The 21,998-nt window shown below is 44.8% G+C and overlaps 1 protein-coding gene across 1 annotated transcript in view; it reads left to right on the top strand.

Annotated features, from left to right (window-relative positions):
• Positions 1-1,962: 1,962 nt before the first annotated feature.
• Positions 1,963-21,998, top strand: part of LOC141141147 (uncharacterized) — a 45,930-nt gene continuing 25,894 nt past the window's right edge. Inside the window, exons 1-6 of the mRNA XM_073628852.1 lie at positions 1,963-1,978; positions 13,960-14,112; positions 16,630-16,685; positions 16,787-16,910; positions 17,351-19,162; positions 19,611-19,672. Coding sequence (XP_073484953.1) covers positions 1,963-1,978; positions 13,960-14,112; positions 16,630-16,685; positions 16,787-16,910; positions 17,351-19,162; positions 19,611-19,672 — 2,223 coding nt within the window. The remainder of the gene's footprint in view (positions 1,979-13,959; positions 14,113-16,629; positions 16,686-16,786; positions 16,911-17,350; positions 19,163-19,610; positions 19,673-21,998) is intronic.

Raw genomic sequence — 21,998 nt, 5'->3', positions numbered from 1 at the left:
ACATTCAAGTAAAGGATGTTTATGGGGGCCATAATGTATCCAGGTCAGTTGTTATAGCTTGGGGGTCATAACCGAAGACAAGAACCGCAACCACCGTGTGGGGAGTGAGAGGAGAGGGGAAAGAGAAAAAGAGTAAGAGGAAATAGAACCATCGAATAACCCTATTAGGTGTGGTCAGAGTCAGTAAACAACAACATAGCAGTAGAGTGAGGGAGCGTCTCAGGGGAGTGTCAAGCGGTCCCCTAGAGGCTCCAGAGCTACCGTCAGAGTCCCGCATAAATGCAGCAGGGGTCTGAGGGTGGAAAGTGAGGCGGCAAGAAGTTCCCAACAGGGGAACGATGCAAGAGAATAAACTTTTCAAGTAAATAACAGTTAACTGTAACATTAAATGCAGCAACAACATGACAGTCCCAGCGACATAGGTTGAGACCGGGTAGCCAGCTAACAACAGACCTGTGGGGAAAAAAAATGGTGAGCAAGATTAAACAATACAGTGTTACTATGTACTGGACCGTAGGGTGAGCTGGAAGGTGAGGACTACTTCTGTGGAACTTATTGGTAATCCCACAGGTAGAGCAGGAACCGCACCCTTGACGGTCAACCAGATATCCTTGAGAAGGCTGGGGGTTCTGTAGGGGTACTCAGGGATCAGAGTACAGGGATGATTGGCACACAGGGCCCTATCAGTCTGGGAGGGCCCAAGTGTAGGCTTGTGAGTAGATAGGAGTGATAGTTCATATAGGGTCAGTGTAGTTACTGGGAGAGTTCCGGTAGAAATTAAAGGAGAAGGGTAAAGGTCCATAGGTCAGGTCTATAGCATCGTCAGTAGGGTGGTTTAGCAGCCTGAAGAGGTGGCTGTGGGTGACGTTGAAATCAGATCTAAGGTTCAGGGCCAATTCAGTCCATAGAGTCCTCGTTGGTGGGTGCCGGGTTGTCCAAGTGGCCCCGTTTGTATAGGTTCTGACGTGTAGATGATGCGTGGTTGGAGCCGGCCGCTGCTTGTTTCTGGGGGGAAGGGGAGGCAGAGCATCTGCGAGATGTGTCTCCATGCTGAACATGATTCACCAGGCCCAAGTCCATCATTACTGACTGTAGCTCCTCTGTGGAGCGGCACACATATTTTGTTTCAAGGTGGGTGAAGCGGAGTGAAAAGGAGAAACCCCAGTGATATGCTATCTGGTTGCGTTGCATCACCAGCAAATGGGGCTTGAGTGCCCGCCTCTTCGCTAGTGTGAGTGGGGAGAGATCCGCAAATAGCTGGTATGTGTGGCCCTGGAAGGTGAGGGGGGTTTTACCTCTGGCCACCGCCAGCAGCTGTTCCTTGGTGCGGTAGAAATAAAACTTGGCTATAATGTCTCTAGGCAGGCCATTAGGTTTGCGTGGGGCTAGGGCTCTGTGCACCCTTTCCATCTCCAGCCTCTCTATGGGGATGCCAGGCTGTAGTTCCTGGAAGAGGGCTATCATGGTGGCCTGGACATCAAGATGGTCTCAGGGATCCCCCTGATCCTAAGGTTGGAGCGGCGGTCTCTGTTTTCTTGGTCCTCTAAACGCGTCTGCAGCACCAAATTCTCCTCTTTAAGAGATTCAATTTCAGTGGGGTAGAGCTGTGTGTGGTTTTCTAACTCATCCACTCGCACTCTAACTCTTCAGTCCTCTGACCCAGCTCTTTAATCTCCTTTGTCAGTTTCTGTTATGTGGTCAGAGGTCTGTTTGAGGGCTTTCTGTAACATACGCTCAAATTGCTTGAACATACCAGATTGTATCACTGACTGAGAACTGCCCATGTCAGAGTCAGGCTCACCGGCCAGGTCCTGTGTCTTCAGGTTGTGTGGTTGCATCTTGTAAGAGCGCGGTGTGCTGGGCTGTGAGGAGGAGGCTGGCAGCGCCATCTTAGCTGACGGCCGGGATCAGGCGTCCTTAATGTTTCCGGGTCTGTACTTCGATTTTGGGCCCCCCGGGACCATGGCAACGATTGCGGGTGACTCCGGGAGTTATGGGGAGGTCTCGGGGATCGTCGGCGGTGCCGCTGTGGCCTGTAGTTCTCTAGCGCGGCTCCCCCAGGAGCGGAGCTCTAAGTCTGCATGTCCGCTCGCTCAGGCTCTGCGCATGCGCCCCCCCAAGAAAAGCATTTTTAACAAAACATATTCTTATTTATTCCCTTTAAAACCCTTAGCTAACCTTAATGTACCCTTCCTTCCCTTGAATTTTATTTATTGCTGATTTTTTGTTTCTATTCTTTTACCATTATTATTTTTTCATTTTAATTTATTTTCTTATCTTCTGTGTCTCATAAAAAGCTCAAAATGTAACCTTTTTTGATTTGTAAATAACCATTCATTTGCCATAATTTGTACCAGAAACATAACTTTATGATATTGTTAAATGGCACAAATTACAAAATAAAGAGCATTTCTTATGCCGCGTACACACGGTCGGACTTTTCGTCTACAAAAGTCCGACGGACGCCGACGGACTAAAGCTGGCTGACAATCCGATCGGGTGTGGGCTTCCCCGGACTTTCAGCGGACTTTCAGCGGACTTTTCCAGCCGCAAATCTGACGTACTTTAGATTTGAAACATGCTTCAAATCTTTACGTCATAACTACGCCAGACCCAGAAATCCGCTCGTCTGTGTGCTAGTCCGACGGACAAAAACCCACGCTAGGGCAGCTATTGGCTACTGGCTATCAACTTCCTTATTTTAGTCCGGTGTACGTCATCACGTACTAATCCGTCGGACTTTTGTGTGATCGTATGTAGGCAAGTCCGTTCGTAAGAATGTCTACCGCATGTCCGCCAAAAGTCTGACAAAAGTCAGTCGAAAGTCTGTCGGACAGGCTGTCGGACTTTTGTAGCCGAAAAGTCCGACCGTGTGTACGCGGCATTAGAGTAAAACTACTTTTTTTTAAGCACTAGTCAAAAAGATGAAAGAATTTACTTTTTTTACATCTTTTTGCCTCAGTTTTACATAAAAAATATATATTTTTCTGCAAGACAGCATCTCTAAAATAAAGCCTATTTGGCCCCTAAAACTAATATATGTATTAATTTGTTATCTTAAAGTGGTTCTAGAGGCTGAAGGCTTTTTACCTTCATGCATATGCATGAAGGTAAAAAACATTCTGTGTGCAACGCCACGATGTTCACGATAGCCTCGGATGTATGGGGACTCTCTCTCCTGACAGCAGTCAGTGTTGAGTCAATCACAGCCAGTGAGCCAATAAGGAGATAGTGGGGGGAGGGCCAAGCCATGGCTCTATGTGTCTCATGGACGCATAGAGCCACGGCTCAGGAATGAGCATGCAGCGGTGCTCACAGGGCAAGCGGCTTTCTCTGGGGGCACCTTTGAAGGGGTAGGAGCCAGGAGCGCCAGTGGGGGACCCGAAAAGAAGAGGATCGGAGCTGCTCTGTGCAAAACCACTGCACAGAGCAGGTAAGTATAACAGGTTTGTTATTTAAAAAAAAATAAAAACAAGCTTTAATATCACTTTAAGTAATAACAAAGTTATCAACAAATAAATGGGGTCATATTGGAAATGTAAAAAGTTCTCTGGTCCATTATGGGTATACAGGTATGAGAGCTGTTAATTTGCCAGTTTACTTTGCAAATCAGTGCAGTGCATTATGGGGGATCTCTTACCAATTTTAATAATGTATTTGTCAAGTAAATTACTTGCTATTGTCAATCTGTCAGTCCTGTTGACATGCAAACAGTGAATGCAAATGATCTCACATGGTCAATTACCTGATGATCTCACTGCATCCATTACAATGCTAATTGGAGATATGGATTATTAGCCTCTGTGTCCTTTTCTTACAATGTAAGTTATCAACTGCGTGCACTTGTTTGGGCATATTTATAAAGCAAGACAAAGGGGGAGATTTACTACTGTAAAACTGGTGCGCACAGAATGTGGCGCAGCTGTGCATAACAACTAGGTTTTATTGCCAAAGCTTAAAGTGGTTCTAAAGGTTGAGGGTTTTTTGCCTTCATGCATTATATGCATGAAGGTGAAAAAAACCCTTCAGTATGCAGCTCCCCCCCGCACACTCCCCTAATACTTACCGGACCCTGATTCCGATCCAGCAATGTGCACGAGAGCGGCAGCTACCCCAGGCCTCTGTCTCCTGATTGGTTGAGAGGAAACAGCTGGAGCCATTGGGGAGGGAGTGGGGCACGGGCCGAGCCCTGTTCTGTGTGTTTTTTGGACACACACAGCAGGGCTCGGGAGTGAGCATGCATGAGTGCCCCCCATAGCAGGTGGCTTGGAGAAGAGGAGAAGCACCAGCAGGGGTCCCCAGAAGAGGAGGATCAGGGCTGCTCTATGCAAAACCTTTGTACAGAGCAGGTAAGATTAACATGTTTGTTATTTAAAAAAAAAAAACATTTAATTTTACTTTATTTAACCACTTCAATACCAGGTACTTAGACACCTTCCCGCCCAGGCCAATTTTCAGCTTTCAGCGCTGTTGCAATTTGAATGACAATTGCACGGTCATACAACACTGTACCCAAACAAATTTTTTATAATTTTGTTCCCACAAATAAAGCTTTATTTTGGTGGTATTTGATCACCTCTGCGGTTTTTATTTTTTGCGCAACAAATAAAAAAAGACCGAAAATTAAAAAAAAAAAGTTTTTCTTTGTTTCTGTTAAAATTTTTTGTAAATAAGTATGTTTTCTTCTTCAATGATGGGCACTGATATGGCTGCACTGACAGGCACTGATACGGCGGCACTGAAGGGCACCGATGAGGTGGCACCAATGAGGTGGCACTGATGAGGTGGCACTGATGGGCACTGATGATGGGCACTGATAGGCGGCACTGATGGGCACTGATAGGTGGCACTGATGGGCACTGATAGGTGGCACTAGTATGCGGCACTGATGGGCACTCATAGGTGGCACAGATGGGCACTCATAGGCATCACTGATGGGCACTCGTAGGTGGCATTGATTAGTACTTATGGGTGGCACTGATGGATACTTATGGTTGGCACTAATAGGTGGCACTGATGGGCACTGATGGGCACAGATGGGCACTGACAGGTGACATTGATGACACTGATTGGTGGCACTGATAAAACTGATTGGTGGCATTGCTGGGCAGAACTGAAACATAATGGTGCCAATCAGTGCCCATTTGTGGGCACTGATTGGCACAGATTGGGCACATTGGGCACATGTGGATGGCCATGGGGTACATACCTGGCCATCCACATGTTGCCCTTTCCCTGGTGGTCCTAGTGGCGATCCCTGGTCCAGAGTGGTGATCTGAGGGGGGCTGCGCTGATAAAGAATCAGCGCAGACCCCCCTGTCAGGAGAGCGACCGTTCGGCTCTCCTTTATTTGCGTCTGACAGACGTGAGTGAGGAAAAGCCGATCAACGGCTTTTCCTATTGACATCGTGATCAGCCGTGATTGGACACGGCTGATCCCATGGTAAAGAGCCTCCGCCGGAGGCTCTTTACCAAGATCAGTGGAGCGGTGTGTCAGACTGACAAACTGCTCCATCGATCGCAGCAATGCGCGCCCCCGCGCGGCGGCATGTTATCCTGCTGGATGTCATATGACGCCCAGTCAGGATAACGGAACCATCGCCCGGCCGTCATCTACTATGGGTCGGGCGGGAAGTGGTTAAATAAGCTGAAGTTAGAAGCTGATTGGTTACTATGCACAGCTGCACCAGATTCTGTGTACACAAGTTTCAGTATATAATAATATATTCACTGATCATATACTGCCTCTTTGCCATTGCAACATTCACCTTATTTATCAAAGTCATTCTCCATCTGGAATTGTTAACATTTGCCCATATGAGCATCATTTATCCACCTTGACTATCATTTCAGATAATAAGATTGATGCAGTTAGTGACAAGATCCCCACTGTCCTGACAACCCCCACCTAACATACCTTGTCTATCAACACCTTCAACATTTTCCTCCTTAGATCCTGTTGCCACAGAGTAGGTTGCCATTCTTCTGACACCCACCTAACCACCTACACCCTTGACACCATTCCTTCACAAGTACTCCACTCACCATCTCACTCTATTCTATCATTTCTAATTCACATTTTCAATCGCTCTCTCTTTTTTGCTGGCATCTTCCTCATCCTTCTAACTCACTGGTCATCCCTATCTTAAAAAAAAACCCTCACTGAACCCTTCCTATCTGATCAATTTAAAGGAGAAGTACAGCCTGGGCTCGTTTGGCTGGGCTTCTCTTAAGGGCCACAGGAGTGTAATTCGTTTTGCATCCACCTAGGTAAGTATGATTATGAGAAAAAAGACAAACCCATACTTCTCCTTTAAGACCCATCTCCTTGCTCCCGGTTACCTCCAATCTTCTAGAATGCTTAGTCTACAACTGCCTGAGCCACCAACTCCCTGTTGACAACATTCTCTGATTCTTAGCACTCCACAGAAACTGCCCTCCTAAAACTCAGTTCTCTGACTCTTAAACCTTTGACAGATTTGACTTCTCGTTCCTCCTCCAAAAACTCTACTCCCTTTAGTGTCACCTATGTGTAAACAGGTTAATAAAAAGGGATTGCCTGTGTTAATTGCCTTTTTGGTTGGGTTGTATTTTCTGTTTGAACTGCTGTGTTAATTGCACTATTTAGTTGTGTTGGCCCGGCTGAGATAGTGAGTCCTGATAATCAAGGGTTAACTCTGCATGCCAGGTTTTCCTAGGCTATTTGGAAATTACCGCCCTCTGCTGGACAAAACTTATAAAAAGTGTATGACACCAGTTCCCAGGGGCCCTCTGTTAGTAAGTGTGACAGACCCAACTGAGACAGGGGCTTTTGGAGGGGACTGCAGGGTAGCCTCTTGCCTACTAACTATGGGCCCTGGCTTTTTAGGGGCTCTATTGTTTGGAAGGTATGTGCCTGGGGGACCTTTGGAATGGTTTTGCTTTGGATTTGGGTCCTTGTCTCCCCAAAACACACAGACTCTGGGAACCTAGGACCTGGACACAGATTTGGGTCCTCTATGCCCAAACCAACATTGACTGCCTCTACCCCCACACACACACACACACACACACACACACACACACACACACACACAGACTCAGAGCAGATGTTAACATAATCAGTTTAAAACTACCTGATGCTGGGGTCTCCTGCTATAATCTGTTTACTAAGATGTTTTTCTCTCATGGTATGGTGTCCCCAGTGTGTGCCTCCTAGGTGTGAATCTCCACTGTTAATTGAGTAACCTATTTTTCTGTCTGTCTGCTATTCCTCTTGGAGATGTAACTAGCATTGTGTCCACTTTACCTTGTTACCAAACTATTGTGGGATATATATATGTTTATGCTAATTAGATTACTGTTTATGTTTATGGTAGTTGTTCATTAGACTGATATTACTGTTTACAGTTTGCATTGTTTAGGGTAATGTGATCAAGCTCTTACCTGATTTTGTGTGGTATAGATTCTGTGTGAATTTACAATAAAGTCAGTTCCAGTTTGCACCTAAGCTAGTGTGGTCTAGTTCTTGGGTGCAATATTCAGTTATAATATCTGGTTCCAGAGTGGAGGAAGCTGTATCTTGGTGGAAGCACCCAAGCGGGGTGCTAGGCAGTCCGTCACAGTAAGGGCAGGTGAAGGTTCAGTTCTAGGTTACCCCCTTAAAGAACATAAAGATGTAACTGCTGCTTTTCCTGATTAACCACCCCTTGCAGGAGCTCTTTTGAAGTTTCAGGGGTGTGGATTGGTGCTGCTAAAATTACTTTTTCCACGTAAAACTGCACCTTTTTCATACCCCATGTTTACTCTGGGCAAATGAAGCCCTGGCTGATGGCAATAGTCCGGCAATAATTCGTCTCAACCCGCATTGCCGGCCCAGTGAAAATTTGCACATGTTCAATAAAAGGTCTCCTGGACGCGCATGCGCAGTAAGCGCAATGCTCCCAATCTTTATACAAAGGGCTTGAAAAGGCACGCATGAATGGATCCCTCTCACATCTCCTCTTATCTCCACCCTTATCAGGCCCCCTCCAGCCCTCTTCAGCACTCCTCTCTTTTTCTATAGCCCTCCCCCACTCTCCCTCTACTCCTCCTCTGCTAGCAAACTCTCATGAGAGTAAGAGAAAAAAAAGACTCCTGGGATACCTGATGATTCAGTCCCATGAGTCAGTGTGAATGCACTACACCACGTCACTCGCCTAGGCGTATTACAAGCACCAAAAGTGGAAGTAAGACAAATAAGGTATTTACTGGCACCAATTTAACTATTTACTTTCTAAATTTAACACAGCAAGGGCAGAATATTAAATAGAAAGTAAGTTAAAAAAATGACTGAAGGTCTACTTTAAAGTATGGGTATCTCATTGGACTAAAGGGAACACCAGGGGTGTGTTAAAAGGGAGCTTGGAAGATTTTGTACATGAATGTGTATTGAAAATGTTTGAGAACTCCTCATCTTTTATGCTTAACTGCTTCAGTAAAAGAATTCTGTTTTTATTTAATCCGCCTGGTCTGAAGTCATTAAAGGAGTGCATGCATGGCGTTTCCAAAGAACAGGGCTTAGTATCGGGAAAAGAGTAGTTTCTGAAGATGTTGTACAAATGTCCAATGAGCAGGGAAGCTATCCGGGGGAGGCTATATTGTCATTGCCAATGACTATATAGTACTGGTGTCATGAGCATAAGCAACCAGCCAGTTGGGAAGTGGGTGACATGGCAAGGGAGACAGGGGGCCCTGATACTGAAGAAGCTTGGTGCTTAGGCTCCTTCTCTAGTGACCAGTTCCTCACATACTGGGACATGGATATGAATCAGAGCCACTGGGACTGAGGTGAAAGGTGGAGTCTAGTACAAGCTCTGCAGAACTACTCCAGAAATGCTGCACAACTAAAATCAGAGAAGTATCCTGAAGCAGGGAGAGTATGTATTGAACAAAGTGGTTACAAAGAGTTAAATGTGAGCTTGCGGTAGAGTATCGCTTTTAAGTTGGAGTGCTGCCTTAAACGCTGTATCAGCATGTAGCATCAGCATCACCCTGCCTCTGGGGGCACTAGGAAGAGCTCTGGGTCCCGTGCTTGGGTGCAGATCATGGCAACACTACAACATAGGTGCGTTACCTTAGAGTGCTGGGGTTGCTGTTTAAAATGAGTAACACTGTACCGCAGAAACACGTGCTATGTGCGTTACAACCCATTGTGGTGATAATGGTAATGCACCTGTTGCCACAACACAGAAGTGTAAATGGGCCCATAAGTTCAGGAACTGGTGGATAATTGTCTATTTGGCACTCCACAGTTACAGCACCCGGGCACCCCATAAAATCTACCTATATTTCAATAAACTTTACTTCATTGTACTAATAAAACATTTATGGATATAAATAATTCTGTAGATTATTGATATATTTATTTTTAATTTATTTATTTATTGATATCTATGGTATTTGGCATGAACCATGATTCTCATTTATATACTCAAACTCAAACTTTTTTTGTGATAGATGCTATCATGTAAAATGAATATCGTCTAACATCCAAAAGGCACACTGCATGCAAATTATTAGGTGAGAGAAAATCAAATAAGGGTAAAAAATACTGATAATATACTCTACAACATACCAAAAACAGTCAAATGGCGCAAGACAGGAGCTACCCACCCATCCCAAAGCATAACAGCGAAAAGGCAATCAAAAGAGGAGCAAATTAAAAAACAGCAAACAGTATCTAGAATGTGTCTATTAATTCCTTGTTGGCCCTAAATTAGATACGTCCACTTAGTCTATGTCATGCTCTACACAACACTAGCGGCTGCTCCTCATATGAGTAAAGAGGGCTCTGAGAAAATAAAATAGAACGGCAGAGAGTGCCAGACTAAGTGCAATAGTGTGAACACGATTTTATTGAAAGACAAATGGCAACTCACTTTCAGGTGTGATAACAAAGCATGTCTCCATCTACAACAGAAACTCAATAGCCCTTAATTTGGTGATTTGTTTTGATGCAGATAGACAACTGGTCACTGGATGATGCCGCAGAGAAGAATGGATCTCGGAGCAAGAGAGCAACAACATGTATGAAGATTTTTAAAAATTTGTAATATTAGTAATAATAAATACAAATTTAGCTCAAAATGTGACATGGGGAGGGCAACAGAAGAGCGCTCCCAATATAATATTACAATGTGAAAGATAAATGAATGAAATAATTTGTTTTCTCTCGCTCTGTCTCCCCTCCCCTGTCTATTGTTTTCTCTCTCTCTGCCCACCCTCTCCCCCTTTCACTCACCTCTTTCTCTCCCTTTCCCCCTCTTTCTCTCTCTCTTTCGCTCTCTCTTTCCCTCCTTATCTCTCTCTCTCTATCACCCCTCTTTCCCTCGCTCTCCCCTCTTTCGCTCCCTCCCTCCCTCTCTCTATCTCACTCTCTTCCCCTCTCCCTCTCTTTCTGCCTCTCCCCCATTCCTTCTCTTCTTTCTCTCTCTTGCTACTTCCATACTCTCTCTCCCCCTCTCTTTCTCTCTCTCACTCTCCGTACCTCCATTTCTTCTCTCCCTCTCTCCCCTCTCTCTCTCTATATATCTTCCTCCATTTCCTTCTCCCCTCTCCCTGTTCCCTCTTTCTCTCCCCTCTTTCCCTCTCTCTTTTGCTCCATCCTTCCATTTCTGTCTATCCCCTCTTTCTCTCTCACTCTCTCTCTCTCATCCTCTTTCCCCCTTCCTCTCCCCTCTTTCTCTCCCTTTCTTTCTTTCTTTCTCCCTCCCTTCTTGTCTCTCTCAATTTATCACCCTTCTTTCTCTTTCCTTTCCCCTCTATCTCTCACCTCTTTCTCTCACTCCCTCTATCTCTCTCACTCTATCCCCCTCTCCCTCTCTTTCTCCCAACTGCCTCTCTCCCTTTCCTTCTCTCCTTTCTCTCTTTTTCTCTGCTTCCCCACCCTTTCTCTCTCTCTCCCTCTCCCCTCTTTCTCTCCCTTTCTCTTTCTCACTCTCTGTGCCTCAATTTCTAACTCTCCCCTCATTCTCTTTCTTTCTCTCTCTCTCCCTCTATTACCCCTCTGTCTCTTTGCTTCTCCCTCTCTCTCCCTCCCTTTCCCTCTCCCCTCTTTCTCTCCCTCCCTCTCTCTATCTCTTGTGCTCTCTTCCCCTCTACCTCTCTTTCTCCCTTTCTGTCTCTCCCGCTTTCCTTCTCCTCTTTTTCTAACAGCTTCCCTTCTCTCTCTCCTGCCCTCTCTTTTTCTCTTTCTCTTTCCCTTATTTCTCTCTCTCACTCTCTGTGCCTCCATATCTGTCTCTCCCTTTTCTCCCTTCTCTCTCTCTCTCTCTCTCTCCCCCTTAATTTTCTTCTCCCCCTCTCCCATTCCTTCTTTATCTCCCTCCCACTCTCCCCCCCCCCCCTTCTCTTTCTCTTGCTCCATCCCTCCATTTCTATCTCTCCCCCCTTTTTCTGTCTCTCTCTCTTATCCTCTATTTCCCTTTCCTCCTCTTCCCTCTTTCTCTCCCTCCCTCCTTGTCTCTCTCCCTCTATCATCACTCTCTTTCTCCCCTCTTTCTCTTCCAATCCCTATCTCTCTCACTCTCTTTCCCTCTCCCTCTCCCCCTTTCCTTCTACTTCTTCTCTCTGCTTCCCCACTTTCTCCCTCTCTCCCCTCTCTCTCTCTCTCTCTCTCTCCTCTCTCTTTCTCTCTCTCCATCCCTCCATTACTGTCTCTGCCCTCTCCCCTCTTTCTCTCCCTCCCACTCGCTCTTTCCCCCTTTTTCTTTCTTTCTCTCTTTCTCTCTCTCTCTCTCCCTCTCCCCTGTTCCTTCTCCTCTTTCTCTCTGCTTCCCCTCTCTCTCCCTCCCTCTCTCTCTCCCCCCCTCTTTCTCTCCCTCCCTCTCTCTCTCCCCCCTCTTTATCTCCCTCCCTCTCTCTCCCCCCTTGTTCTCTGTCTCTCTCTCCCCCTCTTTCTCTCCCTCCCTCTCTCTCTCTCTCTCTCCCCCTCTTTCTCTCCCTCTCCCTCTCTATCTCTATCACTCTTTTGCCCTCTCCCTCTCTTTCTCCCGCTCCCCCTTTCCTTCTCCTCTTTCCCTCTGCTTCCCTCTCTCTCTCTCACTCCCCCTTTTCTGTTCCCTCTCCCCCTCTTCCCTCTTTCTCCTTCTCCTATGCTCTCTCTCTCCCTTTTCTATTCCCTCTCCCCTCTTTCTCCTTCTCCTATGCTCTCTCTCTCTCTTTCTCCCTCCCTTTCCCTCTCACCTCTTTATTGCCTTCAAACCCTCTCTCTCTCTCTCAGTCCCCCTTCCTCTTTCTCCCAACTCCTGCTGTCAAATTGACAGTTGGGAATTGTTGGCAAGTGTGAGGGGGGAGTGGCAGCAGTGAAAAAAGATAGGGTGTAGATTCACCCTCTCTATTTGTCCTGGCATGACCATTCCAAACAGGACAGGAAGTGAGGGGAAATACAAAATTTGAGAATTGGCCCAGAACAAGAGGTGAAATCTTCCAGCAGGGGCCCCTGTCTAAGAGGAGAATTCCCTTCGCTTTGCAGGGATTTTCTCTCACATCCTCTTGCATTTCTGGGAAAGAAAGGGAAGAAAGATCTCCCAAACGACACACAGATAGCAAAAAACTAGGAGGACGTTTATCCCTTCTGTACTTGATCCAAAACAAAAGAATATTTGGCTATACACGTTGTATACTTTAATTTCAGATAGAGTGGCAGAGCGACAGCCTCTCTATTTAAAACAGGGATGAGCCGAACACCCCTCGGTTCGGTTCACACCAGAATATGCACACAGGCAAAAAGTTTGAGCGAACATGCAAACCCTATTAAAGTCTATGGGACACGAACATAAAAAATCAAAAGTGCTAATTTTAAAGGCTTATATGCAACTTATTGCTATAAAAAGTGTATAGGGACCCGGTTACTGACCCAGGGGACATGTATCAATGCAAAAAAAGACAGTTTTTTCAGGAGCAGTGATTTTAATAATGCTTAAAGTGAAACAATAAAAATGAAATATTCCTTTAAATATCATGCCTGGGGGTCCCCTTAGTCTTCCTGACCCCAAAGCACCCTCCCCATGTTGAGGGCAAGCGGCCTGGTATGGTTCAGGAGGGCTTACCTGTCCCTCCTTTTTCTGGCCTACCAGACTGCTTGCCCGGATAAGCGTTGGGTATGGATTTTGGGGGGGACCCCAAGCCAATTTTTTTTAAATTTTGCCATGGAGTTCCCCTTAAAATATATGCCAGACCTTAAGGGTCATTTTAATACACTGCCTGCACTGTATATATAGTCTACACTACACTGACTACACTGTAAATATATATATATATATATATATATATATACACACTAAACTGCCTGTACGCCACTAACTAACCTGCCTCTAGCTAACGTTCTCTCAATCTCCACGTTATTATAACACTATTTACGGCCGCCGTGTAAGCAGCCTTATATAGTGTGGGGCGTTGACTTAGTCCCCTGAGCCATGATTGACTAAAGGCACCCTGCCTTTGGCCAATCATGGCTTTAACAGCAGAGTGTGCTGTGATTGGACAAAGCATGCAGGTCTCGCAGTGCATTTCGCGGGGATCAAATTTGCCGCAAATGCCCCATATTCTGCGAACAAACGAACACCCGATGTTCGAGTCAAACTTACGTTCGACTCGAACATCAGGACCATCCCTAATTTAAAACTACTACTAACAAGTATAATTTTTAATTTTTTTTTTTATTTTTTACTTTGTTTTACTTTCTACAGTAAATGCACATGCAAAGGAAATAAGACAATGATACACTTTGCAAAGCAATGTAGGGAGGTTTGCTGTTTTTCAAACCAATTATTTAAGCAAAAATTATGTAAAAATTAGAGAATAATTTTGCCAAAGTTTTGCTGGGGGTGAAATCTATTTTGCACATATTACTCATCCCAGCATGATAAAACGTTGATCATATGATGCAAATCAATGGATTGCTGGTTGGGTGTGCTATCACTTTTTTTTTTCCAACAGCAACAAGCAGTTTGTGTTACTTTCCATTTGTGTTCAACCATCGCACCTACAACACATGTACCACAGATGGTGGGACAACATTTCACTGGTGCAGTCAGACCTATAACTTCGAGACAGACTTAAAATGGAGCCTATGTAGCAATAGCAGCCAAGGTAAGAATTGTTTTCACATGCTACATATTCATATCGTTAAATTATTCCAACTCATCTACCAAAGCTTAGGGCTTTTTTCACACTGGTGAAGGGGTAAAAACAGACGGTTAGGTCACGTTTGTACTGACCCCCGGACACCCACTTGAATTCCAACATTACAGCCTGACTGGGCTGTACGCATGCCATGGCCGCAGCAATTTTAACTCGGGCTGCAGAGTTTGACAGGTGGCACCGCCTGCCAAACCTGCTTTTTGAGATTAATGGGGCTACACTGTAACCGCAAGCTAAAACGCTTAGCCTGCAGCTGTGGTGCAGTGCCGCAATATAAAATTGTCATCAGCAATTTAAAAAAATGAAAAAACAAAAAAGCAGGCATCAGGAGGCTGCAGCGGTGCCTCTTGAATGCTTGCCAGATGCTGCTATACTACCCTATGAAAAGTGATCTACAGCAAAGAGCAGTCTCTTTTCATAAAGCAGTAAACATTACCACACCTGTCTGACAGAGTGCTTACAGATATTCAAAATTTGGAAAACCATCTGGGGTAAATGGGCCCATTCACACCAGTAGCTGTGTTAGAACACATCCGCTTGTGTATGTAAGGATGACAGTGGTGCTGTGGTGCACCTGCAAGAGACCCAGGTTGGACAATTGTGCGCACCAAACTGGTCCTAGTCCAGCCCTACAGAGTACTCCCTCTCCCATTCTAGTGCACAGGCCAAAGACCTACATGGTGTTGGTCAGGGGTGACCTGTTACCATACCTGGACCCCCAAGCTCCACCCACAGCTGGTATAAAAAGAGCACCAACCCCACCCACTGACATCACCAGGAGAAGGGCATCACTAAGGTCACTACACCCTACATCTGTCAACATGCCAATTGTGGGGCATTTCTTTTTTTTTTAAATTAAATTGTCATAAAGTAATATTAAGTTCTGTTGTCTGCAGTGCAGAAAAACCTAAAGGTTGCATTGGCATTGACTAAATATGGGCATGTGTCCATTTGAGGGCTACTGACATCACCAGCATCCAGGAATGACCTATTGAATGGAGTTAAAAAATGTGCAATTTTGAAGTTCAGATAGTTAAGAGATCAGAGGATGCATAAGCTCACCTTTAATGATAGGCAGCCTTCAGGTTCTTCTCAGCGCAGGTTTCCCACTCTTCAAATAATCTTAGTAAAAAGTGTTTTAAATATCCTTTTTCTATTTATAGTTTTAGAGAGGCCCTGCCACCATCTTAAAAAATTGCAATAGTGGAGCAATATGTACAGATGGGTGCAAGTCACTTTTAGATGCACAACAATAGTTTATTGGCTCTCACATTTAAAATTCCAGGTAAAGAGGAAAGGCACAGGACACTCACGGTCCAGCAGACTCCAGAAAATAGGAACAAAAGTCTTCACAGATAGAGAACCTTTAAGCTGACCCAGCAGTCTGTGACTGTTCTGTGTAGCCCCTGACTGTAAATCACTTGTTATTTCAGTTGCCACACCCTGGCGAGAAGTCACCATACTCCAGTGAGGTCCAAGCTTTTAATGTACGCTTTTCTGGCTCCTCACAACATCAAGAATTCCTCTATGGCCCCTCAATCCCCAGATTGCACAAGCTAGGCCTCAAACTCAGACCTTTAACCAGCCACATGGTCACCCTCTCTCTCAGGCAGCAGACCTAAGGGGATTGAATAGAAAAACACATACCTGCCCTAGGCAAGAGACCCAGGGGACAACTGACTTTCCAAGGTCACTCCCTGAATATTTTTACCCTCTCCAAGCGTGCACCACTGGCAATAAACCTCCTAGTCACTGGCCAGGGAGGGATAAATATTCAGAATTCTGATTAGTGCAGGTCTCATATTATTGCCAGAGGCACCAGTAACACCTACTGGCAGCAGACGGGAGTGCAACCAGAGCCTAGGTGAAACCTAACAAAACTGAACTATCAATTCGGCTAAGCTGGCTTTACTCCCTTAAAAATGTACTTTTGAAATTGCTGGAAAAAAATTCTAGTAAATTCCCTAGTACAGCCCTCTCCCTCTTTGCACATCATAGCCCTCTCCTCTAGGTCCAGTCTCTTCTCCTGCCTCCTGGTGACTAAAAATCCCTCAGTTCAGCAAGATAAGTCTCTAGTTCTTTTGCCCCCAGAGCATGCTGGCCTTAGTAGTTCCTACCCTCATGCAAGACTATAGGGCCGTTTGTGATAGGGACAACATATCCCAGAATCCTTTGCAGCTGTTGCTGCTTGTTAAAGTCCCTCTGATTGGCTCCTGTACTTGCTCCTATATGTGGCTCTCCTCCTCTTGCCAAAAGGGACACAGGGGAGGGTGCAGAGTGAGCAGCTGCCTGTGTGTGTGAGAGGAGAAGGAGGGGGATCCCCCTCGCAGACACTGACAGGCACGTTCTCCCTCTCTGCCTGTGTCAGTGTTCAATCCAGCAGCGGCCAGCTTGGCAAGGCACGGGAGAAAACCGGGGCAGCCGCTACATCAATATATCATTGTTATTATTTTTTAATATTTTCAGTCTGTATAGAAGAGCTAAGAAAGCTGGAGGGAGAAGCAGTACATGGAAACAATGAGGTATGCTGCAGAGCAAGTAGCATGCTGATATGAGAAGAGAGCAGAGTGACAGATAGATACGTTCAACAGTGTGCTCCTAATATTTCACTGTCTGCTCATAGGTTTGGTGTTGTAAAGGACTTGAAAGCAAAACTGAAACTGCAGCAGAGAATGACAGGGTTGGGCTCTTGGAAGAGTTGTGTAAATTTCAGGTCTGTATAGACACAAATACAATTCTCTGGCCAGGTGAAAACGCTTTTATTTATGTATTTCATCTGTGTTTTTAGTTATTTGCCTGGGGTTTAGCATTAAACCATACCATACCTCAGTTTCAAATTCAATGTGTTCAGTCAATGTTTTGATCTTGTTTCTGATTATTTTAAAGGAACCATGGGAATTTCCAACTGTACTTCTTCAACACTCTGCAGAGCTCAGCTAGATGTCTGCACTCTACTATATAATGACACTACAAGTCAAGCTGTCGCTAGCATATCCTGCACAATGCTAAATTCATATTTAAATGGCTATGAACAAATACAGTGCAGTGGACCAGGTACATTGTGAATTGTATGTGCACAGATTAAACATGTCTGACTACAAAGTTTTTTATTTACTTTTTATACGTACTGTATATTCTCTGCTTGGTTTGTAATTCTCATTTTTATTTATTTTTTATTTCTTTACAGTGTTACCATCTAATAGCACCTTGTGTTCTATTACAACCGAGATAGCATCTACCACAGATTCAACTCCACCACCCACAACAAGTACCCAACCTATGACATCAACCACACTTCCACCTTCTACAACATCTGTCCAAATTACAACACCATTAACTATATCTACACCACCCACAACGAGTGTCCAATCTGTGACATCAACCACACTTCCACCTTCTACAATGGCTGTCCAAAATACAATACCAACATCTACATCTCCACCACCCACAACAAGTGTCCAATCTGTAACATCAACCACACTTCCACCTTCTACAACATCTGTCCAAATTACAACACCATTAACTATATCTACACCACCCACAATGAGTGTCCAATCTGTGACATCAACCACACTTCCACCTTCTACAACATCTGTCCAAATTACAACACCATTAACTATATCTACACCACCCACAATGAGTGTCCAATCTGTGACATCAACCACACTTCCACCTTCTACAACATCTGTCCAAATTACAACACCATTAACTATATCTACACCACCCACAATGAGTGTCCAATCTGTGGCATCAACTGCACTTCCATCATCTACAACATCTGTCCAAATTACAACACCATTAACTACATCTCCGCCACCCACAACGAGTGTCCAATCTGTGACATCAATCACACTTCCACCTTCTACAATGGTTGTCCAAAATACAACACAAACAACTACATATCCACCACCCACAACAAGTGTCCAATCTGTGACATCAACCACACTTCCACCATCTACAACATCTGTCCAAATTACAACACCATTAACTACATCTACACTACCCACGAGTGTGCAATCTGTGACATCAACCACACTTCCACCTTCTACAATGGCTGTCCAAAATACAACACAAACAACTACATATCCACCACCCACAACAAGTGTCCAATCTGTGGCATCAACCACACTTCCACCTTCTACAATGGTTGTCCAAAATACAACGCCAACATCTACATCTCCACCACCCACAACAAGTGTCCAATCTGTGGCATCAACTGCACTTCCATCATCTACAACATCTGTCCAAATTACAACACCATTAACTACATCTCCACCACCCACAACGAGTGTCCAATCTGTGACATCAATCACACTTCCACCTTCTACAATGGCTGTCCAAAATACAACACAAACAACTACATATCCACCACCCACAACAAGTGTCCAATCTGTGACATCAACCACACTTTCACCATCTACAACATCTGTCCAAATTACAACACCATTAACTACATCTCCACCATTCACAACAAGTGTTCAATCTGTGACATCAACCACACTTCCACCTTCTACAATGACTCTCCAAAATACAACACCAATAACAACATCTCCACCACCCACAACAAGGGTCCAGTCTGTGACATCCACCTCACTTCCACCATCTATGACAGCTGTCCAAATTACAACACCATTAACTACATCTCCACCACCCACAACGAGTGTTCAATCTGTGACATCAACCACACTTCCACCATCTACAACAGCTGTCCAAATTACACCATTAACTACATCTCCACAACTAACAGCGAGTATTCAGTCTGTGACATCAACCTCACTTCCACCATCTACAACATCTGTCCAAATCACAATACCATTAACTTCGCCATCCACAATGGGTGTGACATCTGTGACAACATCAGTATCCACCACTGCTACGCCTACAACAGCAATTTTTTCCACAGGACAACAAAGCACAATCTCTCAGCTATCCTCAGGATTCCCTTTGCCAGGGTCAAGCATAATGCCTTCTACATCCAGTGCACCTGGTTTCAGTAGCTGTAAGTAAACGTATTTCACTGAAATTACATTCTACGGGGCTGACTTACTAAGGGGGGAAAGGATGTTCATTTTGAAAAGTGAGTGTGGGTAACTAAATTGTGTGAACACAACATAACAAGAGAAAGGGAGGGGAAGAAGGCAATGCTCTGGCTAAATGTGCAAATGAGCCTAAAGCACCACCTGCTAGCCTAATATTAGGATCTAAAATAAAATATGCACCATTTCATCACCTAATTTAAAGAAAGAAAAATATATTTTTTCATTGTTACTTAGTCCTTACCATAATAAATCAATAAATAAAATATATAAAACCATTTTATTGCCTTTAAGATTCCACAAGTAATGGAATAATGTGAGTAGACCAGTGTGAAAGGTGAGCAACCTGCTCTTGTATAAATGATTAATGATATTTCTGCTGTTAATTATCTTTTATGTGTTCCATATCAGCCACCAGTACATATGCAATAAATATGGCCAATCTACAGCTCTGGATGAATCAAGCATCTTTGGTAAGTTCAGATTTTTGCCATTCAAAGAACAATGCTGAAGAATGGTGATAAGGCTCTGAAAAGCGTTATTGGGATGAGTGAGGGACATATATTGTACATTTAGGCTTCTTGCACACGGGAATAAACGCCACATTTTACTTAAAGCGGAGTTCCATCTGTTTTTGTGTTTATTAAAAGTCATCAGCTACAAAAAGCATAGCTGCTGACTTTTAATAAACACACACTTACCTGTCCCATGGTCGAGTGATGTGGCTGCCTGAACCCTCGATCCTCTCCCTCACCTCTCCGCAGCGCCGGTGTCTTGCCGAGAAAGTTCCCCTGGCGGATAAGGACCCCCCCGTACTGCGCAGGCGCAGCGCTTGCACAGTACGAACGACTAGGAGCCGCCGAAAATAGCCGAAGCTGAAAAACTTCAATCAGCTGTACACGGCGCCTGCGCCCTAGGTCCAGGTTCAAGCCCCACCATCCAAGTGGACCTAGAGGGAGAATAAAAAAGAGCCGAGGGAAGCGAGGCCATGCCCGAAGCGTGGCGAAGGGCCCTCTTACAGGCGCCGTGTACAGCTGATTTCTACCCTATTCGGCTTCGGCTATTTCCGCCGGATCCTACTGCGCAAGCGCTGTGCCTGCGCAGTAGAGGGGGGTCCTTATCCTCCGAGAGGAACTTTCTCGGCAGAATATCTTTACTGTAGGCATGCGGCTGCACAGCCATGTGTGCACTGCGCGTGTGCGAGTCGCATCCTTAGTTACCGGCAATCTTCTGGGATCTGTGACGTGTCCCAGAAGATTGCTGGGAGAGAGGAGTCGCCTAGGCAGCCCAGAGTAGAAGTGGGAGCTGGGTACCTGTGAAAACTAGGTAATCCTCCCCCCCCCAAAAAAAAAAAAAAATGACATGCCAAATGTGGCATGTCAGGGGGCCAGGATGCAGGTCAATGGGCTAAATGGAATGATGAGTTCCAGTTTCTGGAATAGAGTATTCTAAATTTCTTGGGTTATTTTTTGCCTGCTTTTACTTTCTCTTTCTTTTTATTTTTTTTTGCTTTTTTTTCTAAAATTCATTTTGATTATGTAAAAGATGCTATAAGTTGTCCTGTGAGCTTGAAAATCTCTCTTCAGGATGAGGCTGAGACTGTAATACTTTGCACTTAGTTCACTGGAGGTCCTTTTCTCGGAAGTACGGATGGTACAGTGCTGGAGAGGAAGAACCTCCCACTAGAAGAGATTTATCCTCCTCAGAAAATGCGTAGTCAATCCAGTAAAACCATTTTTTTTTATAGATTTCCTGTTGTTCTGGGAGGAAAGAACTAGGTCCTCCATAAGCCTGATATCCTCCTTGCATAGCCATAAAGAAATCCAAGGGGAATTAGGGTCTTTCCATTTTAAAGGGATGCAGGATTTGGCTGTATTTAACATGTGGTGAAGTATGGATTTGTAGGTTGGACTTGTAGGTTTTATTGGGAAATGAGGAAGGGTGCAATAAAAAGAATGCTGGGCCATCAGATATATTAAAATATGTGAATTTGTGAGACATCATCCTGACTTTGACCTGATCCAAAAGGATCTCAATAATGGAAAAACCAGAATACATGCAGCTTTTTTTGGGAGCAGGAACTTGCATAGGCAAAGGGAGCAAGGATTGCTTGGCTTCTGGCTGCTCTGTACATAATTCAGGATGTATTGCACAACCTCTGGCTGCACTGTCTCCTGTCAAAGAAGAGGGGCATAAGCAGCCAAATTGCCAGTGCACTTCCCCAAAACACTGCCTGCCACCCCCATTTTCCTGGTCCTGATCATGGACCCCTCATGTACCCGAGGCCCCTAGGCAGTACCCAGGTGTGCTCATTCATTAAGACAGCTCTGCATACAACTCCAGAGCATACAACTCCTTCCCAATTATGGCAGCGGCCTTTGGCTCTTTCTCAGGTCAAGTAATCTATGTCATGTTCCCAGCTCCCTCCTACAGTATTTGGGCACCAGGACTTCTCCAGGTATTCCACAGACGGGGAATACCAAATACTAGAAACTCTACAGATCTACAAAAAGGACCCCACTAAGTCCCATGGGGGCCAGCTACGGAGTCTCAATCATGTTCTCTAGACTCTACCTGAACTTCTGCTACTCTCAAATGTAACACACTATTTACATATAGGAGAGGGTGCTACCTAGTGGCCAAACTGGGAATTATACTAACACCCTGTTAATGGGGTCCAAAGGATGCTTTTGCCTAGCAAAGCAATTTGGCTACAATGCACATTTAAATTGTCTGGGCAGGTTCACTGTAAATTTGGCTTTCTGTTAACCAGCTTATTCACACTAATAACCTTGAGTC

The sequence above is a fragment of the Aquarana catesbeiana genome, linkage group LG04, assembly GCF_042186555.1.
Source record: "Aquarana catesbeiana isolate 2022-GZ linkage group LG04, ASM4218655v1, whole genome shotgun sequence".
Classification (NCBI taxonomy): domain Eukaryota; kingdom Metazoa; phylum Chordata; class Amphibia; order Anura; family Ranidae; genus Aquarana; species Aquarana catesbeiana.
The sequence above is the reverse complement of the archived record's forward strand: the minus strand, read 5'-3'. Positions and strand labels throughout refer to the sequence as shown.